Below are 11,731 nucleotides of genomic sequence, written 5' to 3' on the forward strand. Positions count from 1 at the left end.
ACAGGTGATGGCTAGAGCCCTCCCTAGGCCTCCGATGTTAATGATTTATATGAAAATTTGTAAATATCGGGCTCAATCCAGGGCAGCAAAAATGATTCCTCCTCAGAAATCTCTGGTGACCAAAGCTCCAGAAATTGCTCTCGTTCCCCAACGCTCCCTGCCCTCGAGTATTCCAGGAGGGAACGGGGGCCTTGGGCAGAATTCCCCGAAAGGTGACTCTTACAGTCCAGGAGCAGCGTCCCGGAGCCACGCCTCTGGGAGGAGCATCAGCTGACAGAAAGGTGCAAACGAATCGCAACCTCGTTGCTTTTCAGGTGACTCAGAGCCCGCGGCACCCCGCAGAGCGGCACCTTCTCTGGGCACCCGGCGGCCCGCCCCCTAGAGCGCCGCGCGCTGATTGGGCCGCGCCGCGATCAGGCCGCGCGCTGATTGGGCCGCGCGGTGACGAGGCCGCGCACCGCCCGCCTTCCCCGCCCCCCGCACCTCCTCCGGGCGCTGCGCGCCGCCCGCCCTCCCCGCCAGTCGCTGACAGCCGCGGCGCTGCGAGCTCCTCGTCGGGCAGAAGCAGGTAAACGGCCTTGGCATCCTTTGAACTGCCGGCGGGGCACTGGGGGCCGGGGGCCTGAGACCTGGGATGCGCGGGCGCGCCGCGGAGTCCGGGAGTGAGAACCCGGCACCCGCAGGCCGCCCCTGACCGTGGGCAGGGCGGGGGGCTTAGCGGAGGGCGCGCGGCGCGTCGGGCCTGCCCGCGGGCGCCTCGCTTTCGGTGACGCAGCTGGACCGTGCCTTTCTGGCTCGGAAAGCCCCTTTCATTCGGAATGAGGGCTGAGGGCGCGCCGGCCGAGTCCCCTCGGGAGGGCTGTGGGTGGTACCGGGGTGCCTCCCCGCTCGCCCACACACATCCACACACGCACAGGCGTGTCCACGGCGGGAGCGGGATGGGCCAGACTCGGGGCTAGAGGGGCTGCGGGTCCGGGGAATTGGGGGCAATCACCACGCGCAAACGCGGTCGGGGAACCCGAGCCTCGGCTGGGACACCAGGTGAGGGGAACCAGGGAGAGGCGCTGGGGTCCTTGGGGCTCCTTGCTCCGCGCCCGGTGACCGCCCCTTAGAGCCGGAGGGCAGAGGCCCGGGCGCCGACTGGGATCCCCCCTGGCCAGGCCCCGGCCTTCCAGACGCCCAAGGGTGCGCGGGGTGGGAGAGGGGCGCCTTCTGAGGCCTGGGCCTGGGCGCCCCCAGCCGCCGCGGAGAAGCGGCGCCGCCAGCCTTTCACCTGGCCAGGGCGGTCCCCGGGGAGGCCTCTGCCAGTGGGGCTCTGGCAACCGCCAGGCTACCTACTGGGGCCTCGGCGGGGAGGGGTGGAGGGGCGGCCCTGCCCTACGTTTGCTGGCGGAGGACGTCAGGCCCCCGGGGACCAAGGGCCTCCTACGCGCCCCAGGCGTGGCTGACCCGCAGCCTTCGCTTTTCATTCTTTCCTGCTTATCTGGAAGGGGAGAAGTCGACCTGAGGTGGGGGGGGGGCTCCGAGGGAGGGGATCCGAGCCTGGCGGCGGCCCTGGAAGAACCATCTTCCGCCACCTGTGCGGGAGGTGCCTTCACATTTGCTTATTAAACAGTGGGGAGAAATCTGTCATTACTGCCCCTTTTTTGTTGTTTTCCATTGACTCTTTGCCATAGCAATAGCAAGCAGATTTTTTTCATTGTAAACCTACCGCCATCACGTCCACCCTAACCATCTCAAAGCATCTGCTTTCTGGTTTTCATTTCATTTCCTTATCTTTAGATTCATACACAACAGAATGCAATTGCCCCGCCCTGCTCCTGGTCATCCAGGATCATCTGATGTACTCAGAGCATCACGGTTTAATACGCAGTTCTCTGCATGCTGAACATTTGAGACGTTTCCCTTTCCTTGCGAAAAACTCCACATAGCACAGGATTAACGATTTTCACAAATCAAATTACCCAAGTAGGAACAGAAAATTGAATAAAAATGTCGGAATTCTGGAAAAATTAACCACTTGCTCAGATGTAAAGAAGAAAGTCAGTGAAAAGGAACGTTTTTACCTATACAAACACTGAGGAGCTCTTATAATGAAAAAGTACTAACTGGAAGGGGAAAGAAAGCAGAGCTAGGATGTGATTTGTGTATTATTTGTACCTGACACAAGTTTTTCATGCTTGTGAAAGGAAAGTGCCAAGATTATAATAGATAAATGGTGAAATGATGAGTCATTTACAGAATAAAATACAAATTAAAGCAAGTCTGGACTATCATTTTACATATGTCAACCACAATAACTGCAACCCCTGAAATTTGCATATTCCAGTTATCAGGGGAGGTGGCAGGGCTTTGAGGTGACAAAGCTCTGCAACTAGCTTCATGACTTTGGTTACCTAATTTCCTACTCCTTTTATCCATTCATAAAATAGAGGAAATGATACCTACTTCCAGAGTTTGTTAAAGATTAACCATCTATGCAAAATGGACCATTGTTATATATACCTTTATTCTTTTCCTGGTGACATCCCACTGGGGACATTGTGAATCGGTACAAACTTTTTGTAAAGCAATCAGGCCATGCATTAAGAAGTTAAAAGCCGTGACCCAGAAATCCCATTCCTGGGAATTTACTTGCAATGGAAGAACCAAATGAGAAAAATAAAATGAAAAGCTCTATGCAGGCACATATTTGGGGAAGAATTACCTAAAGTTAGAACCAACTAGGAAACAACCTGAATGTGTAACAGCAGAGCAGTAGCTAAGAAATCATGACTGAAAGGAACTTATGTAATCATCAGAAGTCATGATTTAGAGCCTGTTGTGGTACATGGGAAGAAGCTGACTGGTCCAAGTGCAGGTTACTAAACTATCTACTTATTCATAATGAATGCATATGTGAAAAATCTGAAAGGAAAAGCAAAAACAAGAAAGTTAATAGAAATCATAGGTGGTTTTAATTTTGATGATGTATTGCCTTTCTAAATAAGTAATTATTAAAATGAAGTGAGTTCAGTTTTCTGTGTGTGAAAGAGAGGGAGCTCAGGGTTGTTTGCTTTTTTAGCTGACTTCATTTCTTTTTTCAAATGTTTTTCATTGTTTTCTGAAATAGGTTTATTAGTGGCTTAGAAACTTATATAGTAAGCTTTTCTTTTAATGAATCATATCTTAGATTTACTTATCAATTCTAGTTGTTGTTTTTTCTTTTTGTTTTTAAGGTCTCCTGAATATATTTAAAGACAACAATTTCAGCCAAGCCGAAGCATTGTCTTCCTGGAGGCAAAAATCCAGCTTAGCTGAGCCACGACAGATGTACGTACCCTGTGGAATCTCTTTGGTCTTGTGATGGTTGATAGTCACCAGTTGTCTCAGAAAATAAGGGCCTGGAAAGGCTATGATCACAAGCTCCTGCTCTGGAGGCCTAGATGTGTAACTCACACCAATTGCATCATCCTTTCTTGGAAAATCAGCTTGATTTTGCAGAGAAAGGGCCACAGTTTTCTCTAGAATCATGCTGACTTATATAAGGCAGCAACCATTTAAAAAATACAGTAAAACAATAACGTAAACATTTCTGCACCAAATTAACACTGAAAGTGACTATCAACCAACTGACAAACAGTTTTATGAGGGGAAAGTTTTTCTAAGCTGTAGTTTTAACTTACCTATTCCATTCTCCATTTTCGGATCTTATTTCCTCTTCCAAGGCAACTATATCAGCTGTGAACTACTGCATATTAAACATTCAGAACGCGCCTGTGTCTAATGAGATGATGGCTACAGCATTATAAAGTCGTCCTTGAGTAAATAGTATGTGTAGCAGTTCTTACAATGGGAGAATTTTTTTTCTCAGTGTGTTTGTCTTTTTTCACCTGGTAGTCTGCTTATTACTATCATAGTATTCTGTGATCACATCAAGGAAGGCGTGCCCTTTTATGAAAAGCATTATAATGTTAAGTGTTGGTCTTCTGAGGACCTAGCTCTGAAGCCTGGCTAGGAGTGCAATTCCCTGGGAAGTTTTATTATAGATTCTCAAATCCCATCTAGAGACACTGCCAGGCTGCTGGCCTGGGATAGGCTCCTGCCATGTTGCTTTTTAAAAGTTCAAGTAATACTGAGATGAATCAGATTGGGGGCCCTTTGCCCTATTCAGTCCAGACTGGGCCTCAGAGTAGCAGTGAAAACCCATCACCCCAAAATGTTTTTCAAAAATCTGTATAGTGTGCATCAGATTCTGTAAAGGGCAGTGACCTCAATAAAATTAAAATATAGTAGTCCCCTCTTATCCGAGGGTTTGCTTTCCACAGTTGGTCTGTTCTTAGACTTTGACCATATGGTCTTTATTCTATGCCTTGTAGAAGAATTTAACATCTGACATGGCACATTCCTTCCTCTTTTTTCTTTAATGTTGAGTTTGCTATTCATGGACATTTCTTTCCACTTGTGAATTTATAGAACTCAAAAAAAAATCCAATTGGAATTTTTATTGGCATTTTATTGAAATTATAGGTTCATCTTTATAATACTAAGTTATCTTGATCGAGACCATGGAAAACCCTTCCATTCTTATAGATCATCTATGTTCTTTATTAGAGGTTTTAAAACATTTCCCGTCTTTTTTTCTCTTAGTAAAGTCAATATCTAGATACTTTACAGTTTGGGTTGCTATTATGAATGTCTTATTTCCTAAAAACAAAACTTTCTAGTCAATTATTGGTGGTGTAGAGAAATACTGTTGATTTTTGTAGGCCATTCTTGTATCCCATAACCTTTCTGAGCTCTAGTACTGGGTCTCGTTACCTCTGTTGAGTCTGGTAGATTTTCTATGCATATGATTAAATTAATTGCAAATAATGACAGCTGGAGCTCTTTCTTTGCAGTTCTTACACTGGTTACTTCTTTGTCTTTGTATGTGTCCTGAGACAATGGACTCATTGTCTTGTTTCTGATTTAAAGGGAATATACTCAGAGGTTATCCATTATGTTTGCTGCTTTTGTTATATAATCTTTATCAAATTAGGGGAGTTCCTCCTATCCTTACTATGCTGAGAGTAATTTTCTTAGTGACAAATAGGTATTGACTTTTGTCAAATACTTAATGCCTTAAATGTACCAGAGGATTGGGCCACAACCTGACCCTTCACATAGAGTATCTTAGATGATTAGTGTCATAGCATAGCCAGGGATTCAGAAACCCAGTCTCCATTCCCAGCAATTTTACTAGCCAACACTTGACCTTTCTGAATCTTGGTGGTCTAATTTGTAGAGTAAGAGGTTTAGGTAAATACTATAAGATCTTCCTTATTTTATCACAAATAGAAAGAGATTCCCCAAGGTCTCATGTAAGTTTTGAGTCCCTCATGTAAGATTTGAGTCCCTTTTATTTAACCTTAGCATTGATTCTCTACCTCAAAATGTAGTTGCTATTTTTAATGCTTTTCATAATTAAATGTTGCTTTTGTTCTCAACTAATTTTAAAATGACCTAGTCTTAATATATTCTATGAATGTATCAATATCGTGACCATATTAATAATATATAGAATATTCTCTGTTCTATCCAACTTTATTCAGTATTCAATTTTAAAGTACTAATCAGCAACACAAGCCATGGCTCTGGCTCCCTATTGCCTTTTTCTCCAGTCCATGGTCCTGCTTCAACTCTAGACTCACCAAGCTGCCTACTGGTATCTTTGTCTCACATGTAGCTTGATAACAGCACTGTGAAAGCCACATCCCTCATTAATCTCCCTCCAGACCTGCTCTACCTTCTGCATTCTGTCCCCACAGTGGCCCAATCCAGAAACCTCAATTTTCATGACTCTCAAATATACTTTTATTTACTTCCGACCTCCAAGACAGTTCAATGATAGTAAAAACATAAACAGGATGTTAATTTATTTCATTCTTCTTTCAGAATATTATCCAATTTATTCTTTAGCTCTGCCGGTTATGAAAAATAATTTTCTAGTACTTGGTGCCACTTTTGTTTGAAGATAAACAGTGCTGGAGATAAGGTTAACATCAGCATTACAGTGTATGCCTTTGGGTTTTATGGCACATAATGCTACTTTAGAGCATATGGTTTGATGTGGGGTACAGTAGAAACTGCTTAATAATCATTCTACTATGTGCTTGTGAGCTCTGCCCTTGGACCCAAGCACCCAGGATAAATGAGATCTTTAGTCTGAAAGGAGATTTACTATACATTCTGCAAAGGGGCATAAATTATTCAGGATATTTGGGTGGTGTGTTTTTTCTTAAGCCCTTTTATATAGGACATGTCTTTTTGTACCAAAAATTAGAAGAAAATACGTCACTCAAACCATTACCTGCTGAACTAAGCTCATTCAGCCAGTGAGTGACTACAGATCTTGTGAACATAGCCATTCTTACCTCCCTTTGACAGCTCCATCTGTCCATCTATAAAGAGAAAGATGAATTTATAAGTGGGCTTGCAAAATCCAGCATGTTTCCTGTTTCCAAAAAATTGTATTCCTTTGAGGAAATTCTTATTGGCATTTATATGTTTAGGGGATATTAATTCCTGCCCCTAACAAATATCTATTGTGTGCCTGCTCTGTGCCAGGCACTGCCCTAGCCCCGAAGGAAATAGCAGCAAACAAGACTTCTTTCCTGCTTACAGTCTCACAGAGAAGACAGAAACCAGCTATTTACAAAGTTATTTCATTACAGCAGCACCCATGGGGGTCTTCCAAACTAGACATTAGACTCACAAGACTTCATAGAGGCCACACCAGCGTCATTGAGGGGTCCACCCAGGAGCCGTGGGCTTGTCTCCACCCCCAGGTTTATGGGCACGAGATCCATATTGGTGGATAACAGGTTCCCCTTGGCATGGAAGCCCCAGGCCCCACAAGAGCCAATGTTCCTTATAATAGTACAGTGGGCACAGCTTCCAAGGTTCCCCAAAAGGATGTGCCAGGTGCAGGGATCACTGCTCTAAAGCCCAAACTGATGGCAAACCCATCAGGTATTTATAGGTTTTCCCAGTCTGGTTGCAGTTTATAAAGCAGAGGTTATTTTTACCATAAGCAGTGTTGCTGACATTCCACCTTTATCAAGTTTCCAGGAAACGGAGCCAGAAATTATCTTAGTCAAATTTGTCCTTAGAGAAGGAGAAAGTGGTGTGTTAACCCTTTACTTAACAGTCGCTCTGTCATCGGGGCTTCAAAGAAGTACAGAGTGAAGAGCATTTATGCCTGAGGTGCTGATGCCACTGCTGTGCAGTCATTTGTTCTGCAGATGTTAAGTGGTTTCAACATAGACACAGTACTCTGACACACTCTTCATTTTGCAGATAAGTCATCATGGTGAAAAGCCAAGTAGGCGGCTGGATCCTGGTTCTCTTTGTGGCCACATGGAGTGACGTCGGCCTCTGCAAGAAGCGACCGAAGCCTGGAGGAGGAAGCAACAGTGGAGGGAGCCGATACCCAGGGCAGGGATATCCTGGAGGCAACCGTTACCCACCCCAGGGCGGTGGTGGCTGGGGTCAGCCCCAGGGAGGTGGTGGGTGGGGTCAGCCCCATGGAGGTGGGTGGGGACAGCCCCATGGAGGTGGGTGGGGACAGCCCCATGGTGGTGGAGGCTGGGGTCAAGGTGGTGGCTCCCACAACCAGTGGAATAAACCCAGTAAGCCGAAAACCAACCTGAAGCACATGGCAGGAGCTGCTGCGGCCGGGGCAGTGGTGGGGGGCCTGGGAGGCTACATGGTGGGGAGTGCCATGAGCAGGCCCCTCATGCATTTTGGCAATGATTATGAGGACCGTTACTATCGTGAAAACATGAACCGTTTCCCCAACCAAGTGTACTACAAGCCTGTGGATCAGTACAACAACCAGAATAGCTTTGTGCGTGACTGTGTCAACATCACCGTCAAACAACACACGGTCACCACCACGACCAAGGGGGAGAACTTCACCGAGACTGATGTCAAGATAATGGAGCGCGTGGTAGAGGAGATGTGTACCACCCAGTACCAGAAGGAGTACCAGGCTTACCAGTCTTACAATGGAATGAGCATGACCCTCTTCTCCTCCCCTCCTCTGATCCTCCTCCTCTCTTTCCTTATTTTCCTAATAGTGGGATGAGGGCAGCTTTGTTTTCACCAGGTTGGGGAAGGGGGTATCCACCTGCAACCCTTTAGTGGTGGTGTCTCGTTCTTGCTTCTCCCTTTGTCACCCATAGGCTAGTACCCTTGGCACTGATGGCACAGGGAAATATAGAGCAGGCCTGGCACACTGTATATTCAGCCCTGTTTGATTGAGTCCTTCATGGGCCAGTGTAAGTGCCAGGCTGGTAAGAGTGTAACAGCAAATAATCATTCCATGATCTAGGCTTATTTTTTGTCTAGTGCAAAAGATTGAGGCTAAAATATTCTACAGTCTTCAAATACCTTTGCCTACATACCTCCAGCTCCTTGCCCAGCTAGAGCTCAGTACACTAATTCCCCATCTTAGTTAGCAGTGACTTTGTAGCAATTTGGACACATTTTCTCATTCATTTTAAGAAAAGCTGATTACATTTTCCTGTTTAAATAGTATTTCTGCCAAATTCAGAAGGATACTCATTCAGAAAACAGAACTAGAAATCCTTAGTTTTTGAGCCCAGGCTCAGCCTGCTGGAAAGTGTGTGCCTTATGTCTGCAGAGAACTGTGACAATGTTTTACATTTTGCAGTACAGGCTACACAGCAGCTATTGCATCAAGAGAAAATATTCATGCAACATTACGCCTCTGGGCAGAGGATATTTTCATAGGAAATGAACGTAACAATAGGAAAGTCTTCTGGGACTAAAACTATCCAACATTTGGGAGTGGTGCCTTTGGAGGGTACCTACATGTTGCATTCCTTTCTTTAGTAACATAAACCGTAGATAATTAAGGCAGTTAAAAAATATATTACCTTTTGGACACTAAGAACAAAATTCTCCTTTGTTCATTTACCTGGAAATGAATAATTTTGACATTGGGTAAAGCCAGGAGATTTTAATATAGAGGGAGCTGCAGCTGTAAAAACACCATTATCGTAGAAGGTTACGTAATGAAGAAAGTGATTAGTGTACAAATGTTTGTGTTTGTTCACTGCTGCCTCATAATTGTCAAAAGCCAGAATCGGGTTGAGTCCTTCATCTCAGTAGTTGGCTTTTGAATTGAATAAGGAATCAATCCAGAAAAAGAAATCTTAGACTGTAGATGACAGAAATATGACCTGTTGGGAGTCAGAGAAGAAATTCTGTTCCTGTTATTTAAGTAAGGTAAAATTATTCCCTGGATCATTCAATATTGTCACCTAGCAGATATATTACTATCCTGCAATGTTATTGGCTTGCATTCTGTGGGTTTTCTATGTAATATATATATATATTGCATATGACAAACTTAGAAATTTTGGTTAGAGCAGTTAACAGCTGAAGTATCTAATGCGCTGCCTGGTTTTATAAGGTACTAAATATGTGGGAACCCCTTTTGCGTGGTCCTTAGGCTTACAGTGTGCACTGAATAGGTTTGTATAAGGATCCAAAGTGGTCTTCGAAATATGCATGTACTTTATATTTTCTATATTTGTAACTTTGCATGTACTTGTTTTATTGTATAAAAATTTATAAATGTTTAATATCTGACTACAATTAAACAGGAGCTGAGATGAGCCTCTTCTGTGGAGTTTGCTGAAGGCCACCAGGGTGCTTGGGGCCACCAGGGTGCTTGGGGCTGGGGCCCTTTCTCCCTAACTGTCCTGGCAGATCTGCCCCTTTCCTCCCTCCCTCTCTAAAAACTAGCAATAAACACACACAGTCATTATCTTAAATTTTGTATTGGGCAGAGATCAATTTTCAGTAACTCCAACCCTTAGCACCCTTACTTGACGCAGTAACTTCAGAAAAACTTATAGGACCTCATTTTCATTCCTTCCTTGTTGATCATACCATCTCTGTTAGTTTGTTAGGGCTGCGATAACAAAGTTCCACAGGATGTGTGGCTTAAAGAACAGAAATTTATTTTCTCACAGTTCTGGAGGCTGGAAGTAAGAGATCAAGGTGTTGGCAGGGTTGGTTTCTTCTGAAGCCTCTCTCCTGGGCTTATAAATGGCCGTCTTCTCCCCTGTGTCTACACATAATCTTCCCTCTATGTCTGTGTCCTAATCTTTTTATAAGAACACCACTCATCATACTGGATTAAGGCCCAACCTAACAGCCTCATTTTAACTTTAACTCATTAAAGGTACTATCTCCAAATAGAGTTATTTTGAGGTATTGGGGACTGGGACTACAACATAAGAATTTTGTGGGAACACAACTCAGCCCGTAATACCATCTTTCTAGGAATGGTGTGGCAGTGTGGCAGTGTCACTCTCAGCAGAGTTCAAAGGCATTCCCAGGACTGTGCCTTGTGGGGACCCCACATTCACAAACTGTCAGAATTCTCCTAATAAAAATGCCATCTGGATTATTCTGTGTCCTCAACAGACTATACCACTGCCCTTTAGGATTGGCAAGGGTGCCTACCTCAGTGTCCATTGTAGAGCAAAGAGAAATGCTTCCATTCTGGGTCCAGCACCTGAAATCTGGCCACCACACCCCCATGGCTGGCACAAAGTAGTTTCATGATCAAATTTGTTTAGTTTGGCTTCTACTTAGGAGGATCTAAAACCCTAAGCCAGATAATGTACCTCCTACACACAAATACACTGCAAACTCACCTGGCTTTGAGTTACACTGATTGAATTAATTAACATAAAACTGAGTGTTAGCTGTAATTCTGTGGGTGCTATAGAAAACTGGCAAGATCCTATCCTATCATGCTGCCAAATTCCAAATGCTAGGCATGCCTATTACCCTGCTCACAGTAGCTGCCCACACATGGAATGTGTCCACTCAGGTTTCTCTATGGTCCCGGCTCACCTTCCCAAGTCCCCAACTCTAATGAACAGGGAGAGCCCTCCCAGCTGTGTCCCAGGTAGCCTTGCCCATCATTGAGACTCACAGACCAGAGAACCCAATGAGGAAGGAGACATTTGTTTTTCTAGCCAATGCCCATTTCCTCCTTTCTCCTGCAAATCTCTGAATCTCCTTTTATTCTGCCCTCTGATGAATGAAGAAAAGAATGAATAAATGGTTACATGCTCAGCCAAGCCCAGATTCACCACCACCACCCAACCCCATAAACTCTGTCAGAGATCATTCTTAGCTTTGAGAATTTTAGAAGGAAGATTTTTCTCTCCTACCCAGAGAAGAGGCCCATTATGACTCTGCTACACATCTAATATCCACCAGCTTTGGCTGCTCCCTTCCCCAGAACATGATAGGAAATGAACTCATGAAATAAATCAGGACAGGCTGTTTTGCTCTGTTGATCTAAGTTATGGAAAATCCCCACTGAAAACCACCATCTTGCTTTTGACATCACCTGAAGAGTAATTGAACAGCAGAAACACAGTTTTATTAGCCATCTCCTAGTGTGTGAAAGTAAAACCACAACATCAAATGAGAGAGCATGTGTGTCCTTCAGGGTAGAGGGTAGACCATACAATATTATACAGCCATAAAGAGGCTGGATGAAGTTCTGATCCATGCTACAATATGGTAGAACTGTGAAAATGATGCTAAGTGAAAGAAGCCAGACACAAAAAGGTAAATATTGTATGATTCACTTAAAATGAAATATCCAGGTTAGGTAAATCCATACAGACAGAAAGTAGATTCGTGGTTGTCA

General features: G+C 44.5%; 1 protein-coding gene across 1 annotated transcript; it reads left to right on the forward strand.

Moving 5' to 3' along the window:
- The first annotated feature begins 487 nt into the window (after positions 1-487).
- PRNP (prion protein (Kanno blood group)) lies at positions 488-9,668 on the forward strand. Its single transcript, XM_087818853.1, has 3 exons — positions 488-568; positions 3,219-3,312; positions 7,321-9,668. Exon 3 carries the CDS (start codon positions 7,331-7,333, stop codon positions 8,108-8,110), a length of 780 nt encoding a protein of 259 aa, XP_087674979.1. The 5' UTR covers positions 488-568; positions 3,219-3,312; positions 7,321-7,330; the 3' UTR covers positions 8,111-9,668.
- Positions 9,669-11,731: the final 2,063 nt, after the last annotated feature.

The sequence above is a fragment of the Miniopterus natalensis genome, chromosome 7, assembly GCF_054644295.1.
Source record: "Miniopterus natalensis isolate mMinNat1 chromosome 7, mMinNat1.hap1, whole genome shotgun sequence".
In the NCBI taxonomy this organism is placed as follows: Eukaryota; Metazoa; Chordata; class Mammalia; order Chiroptera; family Miniopteridae; genus Miniopterus; species Miniopterus natalensis.